Source organism: Protopterus annectens, chromosome 2.part2 (genome assembly GCF_019279795.1).
Source record: "Protopterus annectens isolate FY-2018-M chromosome 2.part2, PAN1.0, whole genome shotgun sequence".
Taxonomy (NCBI): domain Eukaryota; kingdom Metazoa; phylum Chordata; order Ceratodontiformes; family Protopteridae; genus Protopterus; species Protopterus annectens.
The window spans coordinates 398888300-398911467 of record NC_056730.1 but is presented as its reverse complement, the minus strand read 5'-3'; the positions used below and the strand labels follow the sequence as shown (position 1 = coordinate 398911467).

Below are 23168 nucleotides of genomic sequence, written 5' to 3'. Positions count from 1 at the left end.
AATTTTAGGTGCTTCTCTTTGAGCCTTGGTATCATTGTGATTGTCCCTGTGGTGCAGGTGAACTACCTGTGCCACTTCTCTGCTGTTCTTTCCCTTTGAAACTTGTCAGAGTCCGGAAAGGACCAATTCTTTGAAGGCCAATTCCTGCTGAACCTTGGTGGCTGAACCTGGAGGAAATCCTTTACTGTCTGTACTGATTTTGCCTTCTCCTCAATAGATTTCAACACATCCTGAGCATTAGTACCAAAAAGCTTCTGTTTATTCAGAGGTGCATCCAGGAGCTTTACTTTAACATGATCTGGCAGTGGCTGTTCTTTCAACCAAGCATGTCTCATGAAGCCTCCAATGCATCATAACCACACTGTAGAAAATGATTACTAACCTGCTGGGTATTATGAACCAAATCCTGCAATGCCTTTCTATCTATAGGCTCAGGAGAGGCTATCTTTTTCTGCAAATCATCCAGTAAATAATTCTGGTACTGAAACATATGAAAAGGCAGTTAAGAGACTCATGGCAAGGGTGGAAGAGGTATAGACTTTTACCCCATCTCTCCAGAGACCTTGCTTCCCTGTCAGCTGGCAGTGGATTCTTGGCTGAGGAGGTAGCCACTCCTTTGGGGCCCTGTGAAATAGTTTCTAGATCCACAGAGTGGGCCTTAAAGAGATGCTTGTGAGTGTCAGGGACCCTGTAATATCTGTCTGGCTTGACAGGAGCAGGAGGGAGAGAATCAGGGGAAGCACTGGAGTCGGAGAAAACATCATCCAGAACATCCAAAACTGGCGGGATAGCTAAAGGTCTGTGCTGGTAACTTAAGGAAGGTAGCCTTTTCCTAGAATCAGAAAATTCCTGACCCTGCCACTTAAAATGTTCCCTCATGGAGTGGAGGACTTCACGAAAAGAAAAATCCTCTGGAGGAGAGGCAGAGGGAATAGATTCCTCAGCATCAGAGTCCTCATAGGCCTGGAAGGATTCTTCTTGGGTATCTGAATGCTCTGAATCCCCAGAGGCTTCATCTGAAGAGAGGTTTTCTGCCTGCTCAGTTCTAGGCCTTTTTCTGCAGGCAGAACCTCTGTCTGGGTGAGGCTGAGACCCCCTGATAAGAGAGATTAAATCTGCAGCCAGAGACATGATTTGCCTGTCAGAAGAAGGGGCCTTAGAAGTAGGTTTAGGATGGGCCTTGGCCTGGCTAGGCCTTGATTGACATGGATACAGGAGGCCTAGCTGCCCCACGTGCAGGGGTAACTTTGTCCACGGGAATGGTGTCGGGTAGATCCAGAACTTCAGTTTCTGGAGGAAAATCAACAACCGGCACCGGTGTAGTCTCCGAGACCGAGGGATGAGTTAACGCGGTGTCGTCGGCCTGGAGCAGTTGAATTACCGCCACTCACGGAGGGCTTAGATGTCGGTCTTGGTAGTCTGTGCTGTCGGTTGTTAAAAGTCTTCAGCAAACTCTGATTAAAGCAAGCACAGGCAGCACAGGCCGAGACGTGGTCTGGGCTCAGGCAAGGGAGGCAGTAAGAATGGAAGTCCTTATGAGGTATTTGTTTACCACAAGACAAACAATTATTAACTTTCTCAATTTGTTCTGACATCGGCTGAGGCAAGAAAAATGTTTTAGATGACCTGAAAACACAAGAGCTGACCGACTGGCACTTGCGAACTGCTTCTGCTCAAGAAAGACTGAAGAAGATGGCGTCGGCTGATGCCTTTATACTCCAGCTGCTCTGGAGGAGGCGACATCGGCCGATGCTGGACCCAGACTTTGGAATCTGGCCGACCGAAGGGCTGCCTGAGGCAGGACAACCCATATGTCAGGACTGCAGTTGCATTCTTGAAGGACATCTGGGAAATCTACCACCACAAAAAGGCTGGTCACTAGTAGAGTGTCTCACGGTTCAATACTGGGGCCACTCCTGTTTGGCATTCTGAAGTCAAGACCAACGTCAAATGCCTCGGGCTGATCAAGTTCACAGATGACTGCAAATTAGGTCCAGTCACTGAATCCCCCCAAGACACAAATACCCTCCAAGAAAACCTGACACAGACTAATTACTGGTACCAGAGTCACAGTTTAAAACTCTACGCTGAGAAGTGCATAATAGCTTTCAGAAAATGGGTCTCCTTGCAAACTGATACACGGATAATACGCCCCTAAGAACAGGCCGGGTAGTCAGGGATTTGGGGACGCATGTAGACCATCATGTGTCTTCTGTAGTGAGGAAATCTTTCTATGCTGCACAATTTATAAGCAAGGGTATGGTAACTAGATCCAAAGATGTCATTGTTCCTTTGTACTCTGCCTTCATAAGACTAATTACCGAGTACGATGCTCCCTTCAGCATGTAAATAACCAGGCAGCTGCAACAACTGGTATGTCCACAGAGGTTCCTCACAAAAAGAATACATAGTGTAGAAAATATCCTAAGCAGACTGCCTCAAAGCCTTGACCTTAAAGAGGCTCCTGAAAGGCAACCTATGCCATGGCCAACAAAGCATCCTCTGATCCAACATTAATGGATTTGATGCACATCCACAAAACAAAAGAGCAACAGAAATGCCTGATCCAGGTACCTAAACCTTGTCCACAACATAAATAAGACATGACAGTGGGACAAGTAGGTGTCTCAGAGGCTGCCCCTTCTCGGGAATAGGCTTCCTATCCACAAGAAGCAGAGGACTTCCATGCACTATTTCAAGCAAAACCTGTATCACTGGATTGGGAATATACTCTTGGTCTAGCACCTATATGTCTATTAGAGAGAAAGAGAGAGGAAGTTTCTAAATGCTCAACCACTCATGCCTAAGTCATATATACTGCCACCCCACGCAAATTCTATGAGGCCAGTACCTATTTCATTTTATTAGGTAGAATAGTTTGGCTTAAAAGGGCCATTTAGGTTCATTAGACTAGTATTCTACATGATATATCATACAGGCTAGTAAATCAAAAGCCAATGTTTCCTAAGGTGTTAACAGTGAAAATAATGGTAAAGATAAAAGTAAAGACAGAGCACAGACAGCTGTAAAGAGAGGGGCCCAAAAACTTTGAAATGTTTAAGAACACCATGAAACCTGCTGGTTTCATCAGCAACATGAATTGCTATATCCCAAACTATTATCAGATCATTCAATGCTTCTTTTTGGTGTGAAGCCCTGTGCACTCATTCTAAGTGTAAAGTACCAAAAGCATTGCAGCTCTGCTATCTGTAGCTCCAAGAACACATCAAATCTACAACTTCAAACAACAAGCAGTGGTGGGGACATCACAAACCTGACTACAAAAGATGGCAGCTGACTGTGTGCCACAATGTGCAGTGCACAAAGAGATGGAGAGACAAGCCAGGCTTTCCAGTACTGAGACACACAGGCAGAAGGTTTTTTTTTCTGCCTCTCTTACTGCTTCTTCAGATCCATACTCTAGAGATGTTGCACTTGCTTCTACAGAAGTAGGTGCTGTGTAGCACAACTAAGTAGCCAGAGCAACTGTAGGTCTAAGACAGACCCACTAATTAGCCAACTGCTTAATGAGGACATCTCACGTAACAGAAGGATAATGGCATGTTAGGAATAATGGAAGTAGTTAACCTATATAAGCCAAGGAAAGCAGATTTAGGGCACTGTAGGAACAACCAAGAACAAGTTGCTTTCAGAATCCCAGAGGGATTAGGAAACTAGCGGCTCCAGTGTATAAGAACATAAACAACTAATTACTTGCCGTGGTGGTGCAGCAGTAGCGTTGTCACGTCACAGCAAAAGGTTATCCCGTTCGATTCTCATCTGGAGCTCCTTCTGTGTGGAGTCTGCATGTCCTCCCCGTGGTCGAGTGGCCTTTGAAAGACATGCGTGAATGGGCATGCCTTCGTTAAAGGTTGGGCGTTGAACTGGCACCTCGGCACCGTAAAAATCTGCTGCCAATCATTAGCGGACCGGAGTTCTGCTGTGGCGACCCCTAACCAGGAAAAGCCAAAAGAAGAAGAACAACAACTTACAAACATATGATTTATAAAAAAAAAAAACATTACTGGAAGCCAATCAGGGATGGTGCCTGACTAATCTGTAGTGAATATACATTCACTACAGTTTCTTAGACGCTCACCACATTTTCTCTCTTCTTAGTCCCAATCCATCAAGTGCTGTACTGAATGTGGTATTACGTGTCAAAACCACCAGCAATATCAGAATTATCAGGTTAGAAAAACCTGCACTTATCCACAAGGACTAAGTACGTACAAAAATGGGTAACAGCAGTTTAGGGGGAAAAAAGCTTTATTGAGCACAGTTGCTTATTCCTCATCACAGCCTGTTGTCATTCCGTGTTGGATCTGTGTAAGTTGCACATTGCACAATGGGAGGTACTGTACTTTTTTGCTCATACAACTAAGCACTTCAACCTGAGATTCCCAATAGGCAATGAAAGTTCCATGCACATAACATATGCAAAACAGCACTGTAGTTTTCTCTGTGCAGCTACAGCAAATTGCGGAGTATGAACAGTACGCTTTTGAATGTGTGACCATTATGAATAAAACAACTAAAAGCTATATGTCAAGGTACTTAACTTCCCACATTCCTGATACGGAATTAGGGTCAGCTGCTGGCCTCAATATAAACATATAAATAAATTAACAGGCATGGATATTTACAGCTGATTCTACAAGACTTTATCTCAGTGCAAGTGACTTACTTTGATGTAAACCTGCTTTACATAGAGCCCTTACACAGCAGTAAGTTTCACCAAGAGCAAGTCTTTTGGAGCCTGCCACTTCGAATATAGTACAGATAACACATTCCTGGATCTTTATCATCTTCCACTCATCCTTAAAGTTTTGCGCTATTCTACCTTCCTTTCCCCTATACACCTTACTGCATATACTGTATTTAGCGAATAACTAGTGTATGTTGCTTTTTGATCTTGTTATGTGAACTGTCTTTACAGTTTAAATCTCAGATGCTCAGGTAAGAGCCGCCCTCTCCAAAGCAAAAAACACAGCATCAATGGGACCAGACGGTGTCCCGGGCTGTGTCCTACATGAACTCCAAGAAGAACTAAACCCAAACATAAAACTACTGTTCAATCTCAGCCTTACTACAGGATATGTACCCAAAGAGTGGCGTACAGCAACAGTGGTCCCTCTCCACAAAGGTGGTGCCTCAACGGATCCTGGAAACTATCGCCCCATAAGCCTGACTAGCTTGGTCTGCAAAGCTATGGAAAGGATCATCATGGACCTCATAAATAAAGATATTGGGGACCTACAGACACTGGATCCTACCCAGTTCGGCTTTGTTAAGGGCAGATCCTGCCTCTTAAACCTGGTCGATTTCATTGAAACAGTCACCAAGGCCGTTGACGAGGGGAAGGTGGTCCACACAGCCTACCTGGACCTTGCAAAAGCCTTCGATACAATACCCCACTCGGGCATTATAGATAAGCTCACCAGCTTAAATATAAACCCCTATGTCACTAGATGGGTTGCAAACTGGCTCAAGGACAGAACCCACATGGTTAGAATTGCTGGAGCCATGTCACACTCCAAACCAGTTACAAGTGACGTCCCACAAAGCTCAGTCCTGGGACCTCTCTTGTTCGGTATATATTTCTCGGAGGTACAGGCTAACACGGAAGGACTGTGGCTGACCAAGTTTGCAGATGACTGCAAACTGGGCGCCATAATCGACTCTCCAGCCGACACAAGCATCCTACAAAAGGGCCTCATAGAAACAGACAACTGGTGCCAGAGCCATGGCCTTAAGCTAAACGCCAAAAAATGTATAGTCATCCCCTTTGGCAAAAACAAAGTGCCCACAAATTATCACATAGGTGGTAATCCATTAAGTACGGAAGAAGTAATTAGGGACCTGGGTACACAAGTTGATAGCAATCTCTCATTTGACAACCACGTGGCCAAAGTGGTTAGAAAAACATTTTATATAGCCCACCTAATCATGAAGGGATTCACATCTAGATCAGGGGAGATCATTGTGCCTCTTTACTCATCCCTCATCAGGCCCATAATTCAGTACACTGCCCCTTTTGGGATGTACCTTACCAGACACCTGCAGCAATTGGAAAGACCCCAAAAGTACCTCACCAAGAGGATCAAAGGGCTCAAACAGATGCCATATGCTGCCCGGTTAAAGAAACTCCAGCTCTACTCAGTGGCATACCACCTGCTCAGAGGCGATCTGTGCCTGACGTATAAAGCCATGTCCAACCCAGAATTAATGGACAAGCTGCACCTCAGAAAATCCAAATCCCATCGAGCTACACGCTCCAGAGACTTGAACCTCAGCACTGAAATAAATAGGATATGCTGGAGGGACAGATTCATAACCCAGAGGCTCCCTTCACTCTGAAATAAAATCCCAGTCCAGGTTAGGCAGAGTCCCTCATTGACTCTCTTCAAAAGGAATCTTGAGGAGTGGATGGGAGATTGTAGGTTTGCCCCGGGTATCACTTCTGTGTCACTGTTAGACAGAGGCAGAGTATACTAACCTCGAAAAAGGGCATAGCAAAATTCATTTAAAATGGGTGGCAAAAGTCAAACACATTCTGGCTAGGCTTATAAATGCCCTAGGGCAGATAGCCTAGTATGAACCTATGAACCTAAATGCTGATATGTTTTACATAATTGTATTTTTAGTTGCCGTGCTGACTGCTTACCTATAAATACAATTCACTGCTGATCACCACACATGCTTCTATTTAAAAATATCATCTTTGTTACCTTTTGTTTATTGTACTCTTCCAGGCTGGGTCTGAAAATAATAGTGAATTAAAAATTAAGAATAAATACTATCTGAACTGTGCACTATTTCTGGAACTGTATAAACTGAACCATTTCCGCCTTTCAAACTTTCACTTGTTTTAGGAATCTGCTCCTTCACCTGTTACACATTCAAGGCAACCTTTCAATGTAGTATAAGACAAGTACCTTCTATACTTTTAAGTCCATAAACTGGCTTCAGCTCAGCATCCTTATCTGTAAATATCCACTGTCTTGTTATTACTTCTCCAAGTCCATACATTTGTCTTCATTGTCTCACCATCCTTTGTATTATTTTCTTACTTTTAACCAAGTCTCTTTGCAATTAAACTCTCATACCTTTCTACTCTAATTGCTCTTTTTCCTGACTCGATGTGTGGCTCTTCTTTCAAGTTCATCTATGCTTATAACATCAGAACATTCCAATAAAGCCACATCTCTTTCATAAAAATGTGTTTATGTCACGCCCAGCTAACTAGGTATGCTACATGTACTGCTGTTGTAATACTTCACTATTTGTCACCTTTCATAGAGCATCAGACTCCCTGGTTCATGTTATAATGTTCCTCATAAACAGGTTAAACAATACATTTTATTGCAGATATCCATAACCAAATCTTCAAACTTAGGAACAATACAAAATAAAACAACAAACTACAATAGCAATAAAAACAAGTGTAAAACTGAAAATTACAATAAAATCTATCGAACATTTAATAAAGTACATACAATTCTCAATAATTACACTTGAACATAAAATATTGGTTAAATTAGGACTTTTTCATTACTTCACCAAGCAAAAGATAACAGAATTAGAAACTAAACTTACAAATTATAATGTACCTTATAACACAGTAAAACATATCCCACAATGTAAACAATTTGATTACCCGAGTACTGTCTCTTTGCATACTGCCAGCTAATATTGAATCCTTATTACTTTATACACACCCTGTTAATTATTAATGTCCTCACTTTGTGTACATATTTATACATGCATTAATATTTTGGTCTTTCAAAAAGTCTTTGCAAAAGTCTATCCATCCACATCCATAAAGTACAGTTGTGTACACTTACCATAAATGTAGATGTTCGAGTGTATTCACTGTTGCAGTCATTAAATTTGGGTAATTTATTAGCAGTTTGCCTTCAGTCGGCCTGATTAACAAAGTCTTGGGTCCTGCGTTGGTTGCTGTCCCTTCTTCCATGAAGTCAGGTCATCAGGGGTATAAAACATGCAGCCGACGCCATTACATCAGTTTTTCTTGCCCCAGATGTCAGGTGCCCCCCAAATGGGGAGCAAAATATAGATATATAATTAAAAACACAAAAATATACCTCCAAACAAAAGCAAATACACCAAAAAGGCTTTTAAGCACAGTAAAAGAAAGTAGAGGTATAGTAAGAGAAAAACGGGTCTGGAGGGAGGGTAACCAGGACTGCAACAGTGAATACACTCGAACATCTACATTTATGGTAAGTGTACACAACTGTACTATGTTCATCATGTTTCACTGTTGCAGTAATTACATTTGGGTAGATTCCAAAAGCTATGGTTGGTAGGATGGATTTATACAGCATTAGGACCAGCTATAAGGCCCTGCAAAACAGCAGTGGCAAAGCAAGCTCTAGATTTAGAGAAAATTGGTAAGTGATAATGCTTGCTGAATGTATGAACTGAACTCCAGGTAGCAGCTTCTGGAATATCCCTGGTAGGAACACCTCTGAGAAAGGCTGTTGAAGTAGATGCAGTCCTGGTAGAATGAGATCTGATCCCCTGGGGGATAGGTTTTTCATGGTGCTTATAACAGAAATGAATACAATGGCTTATCCATTTAGAAACGGTTTGCTTTGAAATAGCCTGCCCCTCTGCCCCTACAGCAAATGTGCTACCAGCAGTTGTTCAGATTTTCTTCGAGATTTAGTCCTATCCAAGTAGAATCTAAGTTGTCTGCATACATCCAATGAATGCAGAACCCGCTCCCCCTTGTTCTGTGGATTGGGAAAGAAAGTTGGCAAAAGAATGGACTGATTAAGAGCCACATTGGATACCACCTTGGGCATGAATGATGGATTGGTCCTGAGTGACACCCTGTCCACATGAAAGATGATGAAAGGCTCCACTGCCATAAGGGCCTGTAATTCAGATATCCTTCTAGCTGAAGTGATTGCTAAAAGGAAGGCCGTTTTCCAGGAAAGAAATTTTAAGTCTGCAGTAGCAGCTGGCTCGAAAGGAAGTAGAGTGAGTTTCTCCAATACAAAGTTAAGGTCCCAGGCAGGGGTTAGAGCTCTCCTGGGTGGTCTCAAGTTTTTGGCCACTCGGAGATACTGCTTTAGAAGAGGATGAGAGAAGAGGGGGGGGTTCTGTGCTGAAATGGCTGAGGCATGGATTTTAATGGAAGAAAAAGACAGGCCCTTGTGAAGCATCTCAGTTAAGTATTGCAAAATCTCTGAGGTAAATTGGGTACTGCTGTGCTCATCCCTTGAGACTGATTCCTGGCACAGAATCTGTTCCATTTGTGAGCATAAGATTTTCTAGTACTAGGTCTTCTGGCCTCCAAAATGACATCCATCACAGGTTTGCTGAGGTATGCTAAGGGGGAATTTAAGTGATTAGCCAAGCTGCAAGATTCAATGTTTGGAGCTGAGGGTGCAGAATTTGGTTCTCCTGCTGAGACAGTAAGGAAGGTGTCTGAGGCAGGTGCCATGGTGAAATGTGTGACACAGTGCACATGAGTGGGCACCAGTGTTGGCGAGGCCAGTCTGGAGCAATCAAAATCAATTTTGGTTTGTCCTGTTTGTCTTTTAGTAGAACTCAGGGGCAGAGGGGGAAAGGCATAGACTGATAGGTTTTTCCAGCTGAAGGACACAGCATCCACTTTTCAGGCTTTTTTGTGATGAGTTCTTCTGCAAAATTTGTCCAACTGGTAGTTCTGGGGTGAGGCAAAAAGATCTATGTCTGGCCTCCCCCATTAGCATGTTAACATGTTGAAAATCTGTGGTTCCAGTTTCCATTCGTGTGGGTCCATGAGATTTCTGCTTAGTTCGTCTGCCAAACATTCAGCTTTCCTGAAAGGAATTGAGCTTATAGTTGTACTTGGTAGCTCAAGGCCGTGTTCCACAATGCCATGGCTAGTCTGCAGAGAGGGTAGGAATGTGTACCCCCCTGCTTGTTTATGTACCACATAACCGTGGTGTTGTCCATCTTTATCAGTAATTGTCCTGGATGAAGGTAGTCCTTGAAGGCTGTCAGTGCATTCTGTACAGCTAGCATTTCTTTTTGATTGATATGAAGGTGCATTTGATTTGGGCTCCATTTGCCCTGAATGCACTTCCCTGCCAGATGAGCCCCCCATGCATCGTCTGATGCGTCTGTAGTTAGGGTTTGGGTGGCAGGGGGTGATGTGAATGGCAGTCCCTTGTTTTGGTGGCAGGCCTCTGCCCACCATAGGAACTCTAGGCGCAGGCAAGGTAAGATAGGAATCATTGTTTCCAGGCTGTGACAATGTTGACCCCATAAACTTTTTAAGTACCACTGAAGTTTCCTCATATGCAGTCTTGCATATGGAATTAGAAGAATGCAGGAGGCCATGAACCCCAAGGCTTGCAGTATTTGCCTTGCAGACAGCAGGGTTTTTGTGGCCACCTGTTTGAAGTAAGTCACCAAATTAATTTGCTTTCCTGGCGTAAGGAAAGCCATCTGGGCAGTTGTATTCAAGCTTGCAGCCAGGAATGTAATTTTTTGAGAGGGTACCAGTTGAGATTTCTTTTCGTTTATGGTGTACCCTAGACAAGTTAGAACTCTTTTTACAAACGCCTGATGTTTTAGAAGAATGGCCTGGTTTTCTGCCTGAATTAGACAATCGTCTAGGTATGGATATATTTGAATATTTCTTTGCCTGCAAAATGCAATTACTGGAGCCAGGCACTTTGTGAATAGTCAGGGCACAGTAGACAAGCCAAAGGGCAGTGCAGAGAACTGATAATGCATGGAGCCTGCTTTGAAGCGTAGGTATCTTCTGCAAGATTCCCTGATTGGGATATGCAGGCAAGCCTCTTTTAAATCTAGAGTTGCCAACCAGGCATCCTTGCCTAGCATAGGAAGTAACTGGTGAAGAGTCAGCATCTTGAATTTTGGAATATCCAGAAAGGTGTTTAGAGTAGACAGGTCCAGAATTGGACACCATGATTTGTCTTTTCTGTGTACCAGGAAAAGTCTGGAATAGAAACCTTGTCCCTTTTCCCCTTCTGGTATGAGCTGAATAGCCCCCATGTTTAGGAGGGAAAGTAATTGTTTCTAAGCCTCTGCCCACTGATTTGGGGCAGGTCTGGCCACCCATTTGGAGTTGGCAATGTGTGGAAATGAAATCTGTATCCCTGGGACACTACATTTAAAACCCATTTGTCCTGGGTTATAAGTTGCCAGTTTCTTGAATGAAGAGCCAGTTTCCTCCCAAAGGGGCGGTTAAGAGGTAAGTGCTTGATATTTTTAAAGGGAAGTCATTGAGACTGTTTACCATATGGTGGTGCCTTGTTGTTTACAGATTTGGAAGTGGAAGCACCCCATTGCTTAGTTCTGAAAGTCCCTTGGGACTGAAACCTGGTGCTTTTGGAATGTCTGGGTTTGGCTGGAGTGGCTCTGGAAGGAGCTGGAAAGGACCAGTTCTTAGTAGGCCAGTGCCTACTAAATCTAGGAGGTTGTACTTTTAAGAAATCTTTCACAGTTTGCATAGATTTAGCTTTATCTTCCATCTTTTTTAGAACTTCTTCAGATTTATTGTCAAACAGACGGTCCTGCTGTAAAGGAGCATCCAAAAATTTTGCTTTAACGTGATCAGGCAGAGATTGCTCCTTAAGCCAAGCATGCCTTCTAAGTACAGACCCAGTAACAGCAGCCCTGCAAGAGGCCTCTAAAGAATCAAAACCACATTGCAAAATATGTTTGCCAACTTGTTCAGCTGAATGCAATAAATCCTGTAAATCTGTATTCTCCACACAGTCAGAAATCAACATAATTTTCTGTTTAAGCAGTCCCATGATATGCTGTTGATATTTTAGCATATGGAATTGACAGTTTAATGCCCTGATTGCTAAGGTTGCAGAAGTATAAACCTTTTTACCCCATCTATCCAGCCCCCTGGAATCTCTATCAGAAGGGGCAGGATTTTTAGCAGAAGAAGCCTTAATGCCCTTGGGCCCCTGAGAAATGGTTTCAGGGTCCGCAACAGGATTTTTGAAAAGGAATTTGTGGGACTCAGGAACCCTGTAGTACCTGCCTGGTTTGCTAGGGGCTGAAGGCAAGGAATCGGGGGCCACACTTGATTCCGAAAACACATTATCAACAATGTCTAGTACAGAAGGTATAGCCAAAGGCCTATGCTGAGGAAGAAGGAAATCCCTAAGCCTCATTTTGGATTCAGAGAAATCCTGACTTTCCCAGTGGAAATGCTCCCTTAAAGTATGTAAAGTTTCCCCAAAAGATAAATCCTCAGGCGGAGAAGCAAAGGAAATGGAATCCCCTGCATCAGAGTTCTTGTAAGTAGGTATGGACAAATCCAGATCATTAGAAGAGTCAGAAGAAACAGAGTCCTGTTCAGAATATTCATAGTCAAGTTCAATCCTAGGCCTCTTGGAGGAGGGGGGTTGACCACCCCTGATTAGAGAAATTACAGCATTATGCCAATCTATTACCAACACAAATAATTTCCATTCAAAACAATCTCTGCATGTCACCTGTGCTAATACCTGTCACCACGCCTAACATTTTTAACTACATATATCCAACATAATGCTGCAAACAGAATTTAGGTGTCTGGAAATGTTAATTCTGAAAGCTATCCAAGTACAATAAAAATGTATATATACATAAATAAATATGTTATAAAAAAGTACAGTTTTGTACCTACCATAAATGTAGATCTTCGAGTGTATACACTGCTGCAGTCATTACACTTGGGTTATCCTGCCGTCAGGCAGTTCCTCAGTCGGCCTGAGTTCCAGAGTCTTGGTCCGGCGTCGGTTGCTATCGCCTCCTCCCTGACGTCAGTGCAACAGGGGTATACAAGATGCAGCCGACGCCATTTTCTTCAGTTTTTCTTGCCCCAGATGTCAGGTGCCCCAAAATAGGTAGGCAATTCAAATTGCTAATAAAACATACATAAGAAAAGCAACCAACAACTTTCAGTTACCAGCAAATACTCCCCATAGGTAGTAAAGGGTAGAAGACATAGGTACATACCATAAGTAAGAGGGAAGGAGGGAGGGTAACCTGGACTGCAGCAGTGTATACACTTGAACATCTACATTTATGGTAGGTACAAAACTGTACTATGTTCATCGTGTTACACTGCTGCAGTCATTACACTTGGGTAGAATCCCAAAGTTGAGGTAGGGTGGCTGGTTTTATAAGGCATTAGGGGTGGCTATAAGGCCCTGCAGCACAGCAGTGGTGAAGCCAGCTCTGGATTTGGATTATAAAGGCAGATGGTAATACTTGGTGAAGGTATGCACAGAACTCCATGTTGCTGCTTCCAAAATATCCTTGGTAGGTACTCCTCTGAGGTAGGCAGTTGAAGTAGTGGCTGTTGCCCTGGTGGAGTGAGATCTAATGCTGCTAGGTACAGGTTTCCCATGGTGTGTATAGCAGAAACGTATACAATGTCCTAGCCATTTTGAAATAGTCTGTTTTGAAATGGCTTTTCCCTGTGCTCCTGCAGCATATGCTACCAATAATTGCTCAGATTTTCTGAAAGCTTTGGTTTTGTCCAAGTAGATGCGTAACTGCCTGTGAATGTCCAAAGAATGCAGTAGTCTCTCCATTTTATTCTGTGGTTTTGGATAAAAAGTTGGCAAGTGAATAGTTTGGTTTAGAGCCACACTTGATACCACCTTTGGCATAAACGTAGGGTTAGTTCTTAAAGACACCCTGTCCTAGTGGAAAATGAGGAAAGGTTCCACTGCCATTAGTGCCTGTAATTCTGAAACTCTTCATGCTGATGTTATTGCCAGGAGCAGAGCAGTTTTCCAAGAGATATATTTTACTTCTGCTGTGTTAGCTGGCTCAAAAGGAGGTAAAGTTAATTTTTCCAAAACAAAGTTGAGGTCCCAAGTTGGAGTAGGTGCTTTACAGGGCAGTCTTATGTTTTCAGCCCCTCAGAGGTACTGTTTTAGCAAAGGATTAGAGAAAATTAGTGGATCTGTGTTGCAATGAGCAGGGATGGCAGAGGCGTGGATCTTGATGGATGAAAAGGAGAGGCCTTTGTCCAGCATCTCAGTTAAATATTGTAGTATCTGAGGAATTTTTGGGACAAGAGGGTCAAGGCTGTGAGCCTGGTTCCAGGCACAGAATCTCTTCCATTTATCCGAATAGGCTTTCCTGGTACTAGGCCTTCTGGCCTCCAGAATGACATCCATAACAGCTTTGGAGAGAGGCATTGCTTGCTTGACTAAGGAATTTTCCATGCAGCTAGGTTTAAGGTCTTTAACTGTCTGTGAAGTATCTGATTGTTGTGCTGAGTCAGCAGATGTGGGATTTGAGGCAAAATCCAGGGTGGTTCTTGTGCTAAGTTCTTTAAGATTGGGTACCAGTGCTGGCGTGGCCAGTCTGGTGCAATCAGGATCATCTTTGGCTCTTCTTGCCTGGCTTTTATGAGTACCTTTGGAAGGAGAGGTAGTGGTGGGAAAGCGTATACTTGTAGGTTTTTCCAGCTGAATGAGAGGGCATCCACTTTCCATGCTTGTGGATGGTAACTCCTTGTGCAGAATTTCTGTAGCTGGCAGTCCATTGGGGATGCAAACAGATCTATGTCCAGGCTCCACCATTTCTGTGTTTTCATTCTGTATATTTGTGGATTCAATTCCCATTCGTGGGGATCCATGATGTTTCTGCTTAAGTCGTCTGCCAGTGTGTTTTTCTCTCCTGGCAGGAATTGTGCTTGCAGATGAACTTGATAGTTTAGAGCTGTGTTCCACAAGGTCATGGCTTGTCTGCAGAGGGGGTAGGAGTGAGTGCCCCCTTGATTGTTTATGTACCACATAACTGTGGTGTTGTCTTGTCTTTAGTAATAGTTGTCCTGGATGCAGCAGGTCCTTGAAAGCTATGAGGGCATTTTGTACAGGTAGCATCTCTTTTTGATTGATGTGAAGATGCCTTTGTTCTGCGGTCCACGTGCCCTTAATACATTTTCCTGCCATGTGTGCTCCCCAGGCGTAATCCGATGCATCTGTTGTCAGTGTGTGCATGGCTGTGGGTTGAGTAAAAGGCTGTCCCTTGTTGAGGTGACATGCTTGAGCCCACCATCGAAACTCCTGTTGAAGGCAAGGAATTAGTGATATAACTGTTTCCAAATTACACTCTTTAGGTACCATTGTAGTTTCCTCATATGCAGTCTGGCATATGGAATTAGTAGTATGCAAGATGCCATGTAACCCAAGGCCTGCAGAATTTTTCTTGCAGGGAGTTGGGTCTTTGTTGCCATCAATTGAAAGTATGAGTCAGTTGTCCTTGCTTGTCTGGCGTGAGATAAGCCATATGGGCCGTTGTGTTCAAGCTGGCACCCAGGAATATTATCTCTTGTGAGGGCACTAGTTTTGATTTCTTTTCGTTTACTGTGTGCCCCAGGCAACTTAACTTTTTTACAAATGCCAGATGCTTTAGAAGAATGTCCTTGCTCTCTGCTTGAATCAGGCAGTCGTTCAGGTATGGATAAATATGAATTCCTTTCTGTCTGCAAAATGCAATTACTGGTGCCAGGCACTTTGTGAAGACCCTGGGCACAGTAGATAAGCCAAAGGGCAGTGCAGAGAATTGATAGTGCATTGAACCAGCTATGAATCTGAGGTATCTTCTGCAGTTTTGTCTAATAGGGACATACAGGTATGCCTCCTTGAGTTCCAAGGTCACGAGCCAAGCTTTCCTGCTCAGCATGGGAAGAAGCTGCTATAGGGTCAACATTTTGAATTTCTGAACATCCAGGTAAGTGTTTAGAGAAGAAAGATCCATAACGGGCCTCCGGGCTTTGTCCTTTCTGGGAACCAGAAAGAGTCTTGAGTAAAATCCTTGTCCTTGCTCCTGTGGTGGTACCTTTTGAATAGCTCTCATGTCCATGAGTGCTGTAATTTGTTTTTGAGCCTCTGCCCATTGATTTGGTGGCAGATTTGGCATTCCTTTTAACCTTGGCAGAGTGTGAAAGTGGAACCTGTAACCTTGAGATACAATGTTGAGAACCCATTTGTCTTTGGTGATCCAATGCCAATTGTGATAGAAAAGTGCCAGTTTTCCTCCCAAGGGGGCTGCCAAGAGAGAGATGTTTGGCAGCTGTAGTGGGAAGTCATTGAGGCTGCTTTTTATATGGTTAGGGCTTGTCTTCCCCTTCTTTCTGGCCTGGTGCACCCCACTGTCGAGGCCTGTAAGGACCTTGTGGTTGACCTCTACCTCGTGGACGTCTGTATCTGCCCCTTTGAGGTCTGTCTGTAATTGGAAAGGACCAGTTCTTTGTTGGCCAATTTCTGCTAAATCGAGGAGGCTGAACCTATAAGAAATCCTTCACCGTTTGCATAGATTTTGCCTTATCCTCCATTTTCTTTAATACCTCTTCTGCATTAACTCCAAATAACACATCCTGCTGTAAAGGTGCATCCAATAATTTTGCTTTAACATGCTCTGGTAACGTATGTTCTTTTAACCAAGCATGTCTTCTAATGACACAGTCTGTAAATGCTGCTCTGCAGGAGGTCTCTAAAGAATCAAAACCACATTGCAAAGTATGTTTTCCCACTTGTTCAGCTGCATGCAATAAATCCTGCATTTCTTTAAAATTAGGAGGATCTGAATCTGGAAGCATTTTTTGTTTCAACTGAGGCATCAAAAATTGCTGATATTTTAGCATGTGAAACTGGCAATTTAAGGCTCTCATTGCTAAAGTTGCAGACGTATATACTTTCTTTCCCCATCTGTCTAATGCTCTGGAATCTCTGTCACGAGGGAACTGGATTTTTTGTTGATGAGGCCTTAATCCCTTTGGATCCCAGAGAAATAGTTTCATGTTCAGCAACAGGGCTTTTATACAGGAATTTGTGTGAGTCAAGGACTCTGTAGTATCTGTCAGGTTTAACTGGGGTTGGAGGTAAGGAATCAGGATTTAAGCTGGATTCAGTATAGACATCGTCCACAATATCTAACACTGGCAGAATAACAAGGGGTCTGTGCTGAGGTAATAAAAGGAAGTCTCTGAGCCTTTTCTTGGATTCTGAGTAATCCTGGCCTTCCCAATGGAAATGCTCCCTCATGGTATGTAAGATTTCCCCAAAGGAGTAGTCCTCAGGCGAAGAGGCTGATGGAATTGATTCCTCAGCATCAGAATCCTCATAAGGGGGTAAAGAATATCCTAGGTCTGAGGATGAATATCTGGGCCTTTTATCAGGAGGGGGATGGGACCTCCTGATCAGAGTGATTAGGTCTTCGGCCATTTTGAGCATTTGTTTCTTAGGCATGGAGGCCTGTCCTAGAGAATGCTGTATTTGTTTCTTTGCTTTTAAAGGAGGCTTAGACTTAGCAGAGGGTTTAATGCTTAACTGAGTAGGTCTGAAAACACCCTCTGAAGCTGCGGGTTGCTCAGCTACTCTGGATCCCTTTGAAGGGGTAGTTTCGGTAGGCTGAAAAACTTGTGCATCCGAAGGCCCAGCCATCTCCACGTGGGAGTCGGAGGCGGCCTGTGGTTCTGCAGAAGTGGTCGTCAGGGGCTGCAAAGGCGCCTCACTGAAAACCGGCGACCGGCCTAGAAGAGGCTTCGTCATCAGTTTTGGGCCTCGGATGCCTGTCCTTGTCTTTGCACTTTTTTATGTATTCCGGTCGTCGGAAGTTCCGACCGCATGGTGTAATTGAATTTTCTGCCAAACTAATGTTGGGCAAAATCAAACCGACGTTTAATAGTGCGCTTGTTAAACCTAGCACAAAACCGACAACCAGTGATGTCGTGGTCTGGGCCTAGGCATGGGATACAATAGGAATGGAAATCCTTATGAGGTATTTGCTTCCCACAAGAAATACAGTTATTAACTTTTACTGACATCGGTCTGAGGCAAGAAAACGTTTCCCCAACAGGGTACTTAGCTTTGTAGAAGACTTCGGTTCTGGATTCAGAATGAAAATCTCAGGAGTCGGCCGACCGGCACTTGCGAACTGCTTTTGCTTCGGGCACCGCGTGGCAAGAAAGACTGAAGAAAATGGCGTTGGCTGCATCTTATATACTCCTGTCGCACTGACGTCAGGGAGGAGGCGACAGCAACTGACGCCGGACCAAGACTTTGGAACTCAGGCCGACTGGGGAACCGCCTGACGGCAGGATAACCCAAGTCTAATGACTGCAGCAGTGTAACACGAACATCTGCATAAATGTCTTTACTTTGTGAATGCCAACAGCATTATCTTTATTTATGATTAATAATCTTGTATTCCCATTGTATACATTTGCTTCTTATTAGGCCACTATTAAAAGGGGACTGGTACTAGGTCCTGCCAGCCTATCCCAGCTGCCAAATGTAAATAAACAAATAATGCATTTAAGTCTCTGACAGTGAACAATACATCATGACTAATACTGCTACATAACTCTGAAATACCAGCTTTCATAGAATTCTTTGTTTACCTTCTACTTTTGAAATCTCCTGAATCAGTCTGCAATCTGCTGCTACTCAGCTGTGGTTCAGAATAAACACGTGTGAGGAGAGGTCTCATGTCATCTGCAGCAGTATTGACTGAAGTGAAGAACGGTGTAACTGATGCATCTCCTCTGCGATTGGGTGGCATTATGAGTGGACTGGTTTCATCTGCCATGCTTGCTAGAGATGAGTTCACTGTTGATGATGGACAAACTTTCAACAAGTAATAAACAATTACGACTTAATTTATCTGACCTAGAAAAAAATATAACAGAGCATGATGTCACTGGTAATTGGCATCATTCCTAACAACTGAGATAACTAAATAAATACTGTCATGGTTCAAATGTAGGTACTAGCAATTTACAGCGCAAGACTAGTCAAATTATGAATATGAAAAGCTTATTGTAACACTTTACAGTTCAAGAAGAGACAAATTATGAAAACGAAAAGAAAAATAAAAGTTTATATATTTGTTCCACATTAAATAAATGCATATAATGTCACATGTAAGAATGCTGGCTACTAATTTCTCTGCAGAATACAAAGACAAAATGAAAATTACAGCATGGATATTTGATAAACGCTAAGAAAAACTGACACTAGGAGTGCCAATGCCTACTGACATTCTGGCTTCTGCGGGTGCCAAATTAAAACTTCTGAAAAAAAGTTTGTTCTTTTAAATTCTAATTTTTGATCTTGCATTTTGACCTACTTTTGTGCCTCTCTTGTCTATGCCAACTGCACAACAGGACTAAAGCCCACGCCTCTTCATTATTTCAAACTAGCTATAACCAGCCACATAAACAAAAAAATTCAGCATTACATACCAAAGCTCACTTGAGTTAAAACAAAAAACAAAGATCCTTGAGAATGTTGTGTGGCTTTAATTTTTACATTAGAACTTTTAATACTCTGTATTAAAACACATACTTACACACACATACAACATAAACATTTAAATAGAAACAAAGCAGAAAATAAAAGGTCACACAGACAAACCAATTAGTAGACACTACAAGGAAAAACCTTGCCAAGCTAAAGTTTCCACTGTGTTACACCTTAAACCTGCTGTAATAGAGGCCAATGGGATATATGCAAATGATCCCTTAAGGATATCAAGTGTGTTTCACCAGTAAGGCTTACAAATGTCTATGACTCGTAACTTTTTAAGTCTCAGTTGATACATTCATGCCAATAAAGCCACACCACACTAAGTCTTGACAAGCTTGTTTCAGCCTTCCTATGACCTTGTCAGCAAATCATAATTGGAGTGATTAACTATACTTTAGAAACACAGGGTCTATACTTCAGCTGATATCCATAACCATTAAGGTGTCTGCAAAATAACCTAACTAAAATCCAAAGCAAAGAGTAAAAATGTCACACAGACAAACCAATTAGTAAAAAGTACAAGAAAAACCTAGCCAAGCTAGAGTTTTCACTGTGTGATACCTTAAACCTCTTGTAATAGAGGCCCACGGAATATATCCAAATGACCCCTTAAGGACATCTAGTGTTTTAGTCTTTTTTTTTTATTTCTCCAAGTCTTTTTGGGTTTCTAATACCATGACGGGAATGGACCCCATTCCTAAGTCAAAGTATAATTAAAGTTCATGAAATTTGATATCAGCCAGTAGTGCTCTTCCAGGCACCCACAATGTGCCCAGTAATGACTCCTTCTGCAGTTCATATGGAGTTACATGTATTGGTAACATATCTAAATACGACTGTAAATTCATTTTTATAAGATCCATTGCTCCTGTTCTATTGAAACTGTCTGCGTATCTTTCTTCCACATTGCTCTTGTTTCTGCCTGCAGATCCTGATATTTTATAACTGTCTCTCTCTCTCTGTACACAAGACACTGTAGTCACTGGGTATGGCAATTTCAATGATCAATGCTACTCTTGTCTTCTTTTCTTGGACCACTATATCTGGTTTTCTAGCATCTAACTTTTGTACCATTGGTAATGGATGATCCCATATGATGTAGAATTCATTTTCTATGATGTTTTGTGGCTCATGTTTCCAGTGTTTTTCGACAACTTCAATACCATAATGTTTGCATAATCCCCAGTGCAACAGTCTTGTCACATTATTATGCCTTTCAGTATATAATCCTTCTGCCATTAATATGTCGAAACCAGCAACAAGGTGTAAAACTGTTCCCAATTCGGTTTTACAAAACCTACATTTGTCTGTTTCTCCCACATGTTCAGTGGACTTTATAAACCAACGTCTACGGAGCCCACTATCTTGGGCCGCCAATACTAACCTTTCATCTCTTGGTTTGAATTTGCCTCTCTTTAACCATTCCTGTGTTTGTTCCTGATCAGCATGAGGTTCTTCCAGAAGTTTTCTATACTTGCAACTATATTTATACTTTTTCCACATTTCTTGCCTTCTCATCTGATCCTTCACCTTATACTCTTTCTTTTTTTTGGCACATTCAGTTGCCGTCTGATTTTTATCTACTTCTGGTTTGATTTCCATTGCTGCTTGATGCCTATAAACTTCTGCTAGATTAAGCACAGAAGTCATCTTAGATTTTAATCTCCTCAATGTTTCAAAACTTTCACTAAGTTTGGGTCTTGTGAGGTCAGCAGATGTGTGTGAAGTCCCACTGTTGCAGATCTAGACATATAATCAATTTCAAAAAGGCCCATCCCTCCTTCAGAACAGGGAATATATAATCTTGGTATGCAATGATTTTTATAAATTATTTGTTAGCTTGCAGGTTCACTCTTAAGAAGAAGCATTGCTTTGCCTGTTGTTAGCCAGGTTGGTGTCTGTTCTGGATGCACATATAAATAATTCTTACTCATGGCTAAATCTTCAGCCAAAGATGTTAATACTTTTAACCAGAAGTTAGGTACTGCATCTGAGCCTGGGGTTTTCCAGTTGGAGGCTTTTCTTAACTTTTTTTCAATCTTTCTGGCTGTTACTTCATCCTATTTCATATCCTGTACATTTAAACTTCTTATTCTTTCTTTTACTTCATTTATCCATTTAGCATTTTTGTTATGTTCCACAGGATCTTCATTGATATTTCTCCAAAATGTATCTATTTCTTCTTTTTTTGGGCGGTCTTTCAATTCCTTTTACCTTATTTCCCACTTCTCTATAAAAACTTTTTTGGGTCATCAATTGCTTATTTTGTACTTTTCCTTCATTACTTATATTTGTATCCTCTAAGTTTTTCCACCTGTGCTGAAATTTTTAGTTTGTTATTTGTGATAGTGCATGACAGATGCTGGTCTAATATTGCGCATTGCTTTTATCACATCTAGCTTTCTTAGTATTTTCATTGATCTATTCCCTCTTCTGTAGTCTTCTAACATTGACACTTCTTGACTTAATTGCTTTTTAATTTTCTATATTCGAAATTTCCATGATGGTATTCGATTTCTCCCCTTCCTTTCCCTCACTACTCTGTGTTATTGTGGTAGAACTTTATCAGTTATGATAATTTTGACCTACAGCAATTACTTTCAGCAATATAGCTAGATAGATAGAGATACAGATGTGTTACATACATGAGCCCCCTCAACTGTCTGACTTTATTAGAATGACCAAATTTTTGCTTCATATTTCTGATCTGCTCATCAGAAAATGTGTGGCTTTCTGGCAAATGATTGAGGTTTGAAGTCACTAAATAATAAAAGAAAACTGAGTTTCAGACTTCATATGTAAAACCAGTTATTCAATTAACTTTATAAGAGCAATATTTAAAAGCTGTCCCTGATTTTGGACATTTACCCTTGCCCCACCATTTATGTCAGGCTTTGTCCATAATTTTGGGCTACGAATTTGAGAGGTGTGGTATAGGGATCCCCTTTACATGACTGAATTTTCACTTTCCCAAAACTTAAATGGACAAGATGACTTCACAGAAAACTTACTTCCAAGAACACTCGGATCAGCAAAATTTTACTCTGAGAAAGGACACACTTGGCCGCCATGCTGAACTTTGCCCTTTTCCCCACTGTAGTTCAATCTCAGAATTTGTATATTTAGTTGGAGGGGGTGTAGATGGCTGTGGCGGGCAAAGCCCCCCACTTGGGGAAGTTTGATTTGTTTCAGTTTATTTTGTTATGGTGACCAAGTAATTCCTTTCCTGAAGTAAAACTGCGGTGATCTGAGTGTTTGTGAAAGTAAGTCTTCGGCAAAGTCATCTTGTCCTTTTCAGTTTTAGGTAAGTGTAAATTTGATTATGTGAAGTAGACGTGCACAGATATATATATATATATATATATATATATATATATATATATATCAAACAGTCAAAAAAAAACTCAGATATATATATCAAACAGTCAAAAAAAAACTCAGACAGCACTTGCAAAACAAATCTAAGTATACCTTCTTTCAAGACATTGGCTAGTTCTGCAGCTTATAATGACTGGAAGGAAGGCACAGGTGTAGTAATGCTCCTGCACATAATGTAAATATTTCTGGTACCTTTTTGCTATTCAGTCTAGCTGCTGCATGATAAATATTTTACTTCTGTACCCGGGTTGTGGCTGAAACGGGTCAGTATACCAGCCCACCTACCCGGTGAACAAACTGTAAAATAAACAAATAAATAACTCAGTATATGTACTTATGACCCTGAGAACTATGCTGTCTGAAGCTCTGCATCTCCACCTAGGATCATGACTTTGTGGTGGAGGTATTTGCATGCCTGTGTGAACCTTAAAAGTATGATGGCTGAAGGTTCTGGATCTCTGTATGATC

At 42.0% G+C, this 23168-nt stretch overlaps 1 protein-coding gene across 5 annotated transcripts in view; it reads right to left on the bottom strand.

The window, feature by feature from the left end:
• SLC38A9 (solute carrier family 38 member 9) overlaps positions 1–23168 on the bottom strand; it is a 1477321-nt gene that overhangs the window by 1154974 nt on the left and 299179 nt on the right. For all 5 annotated transcript variants that reach the window (XM_044063918.1, XM_044063920.1, XM_044063923.1 and 2 more), the window contains one exon: positions 18416–18683. In XM_044063918.1, coding sequence (XP_043919853.1) covers positions 18416–18603 — 188 coding nt within the window. In that variant the 5' untranslated portion in view covers positions 18604–18683. The remainder of the gene's footprint in view (positions 1–18415; positions 18684–23168) is intronic.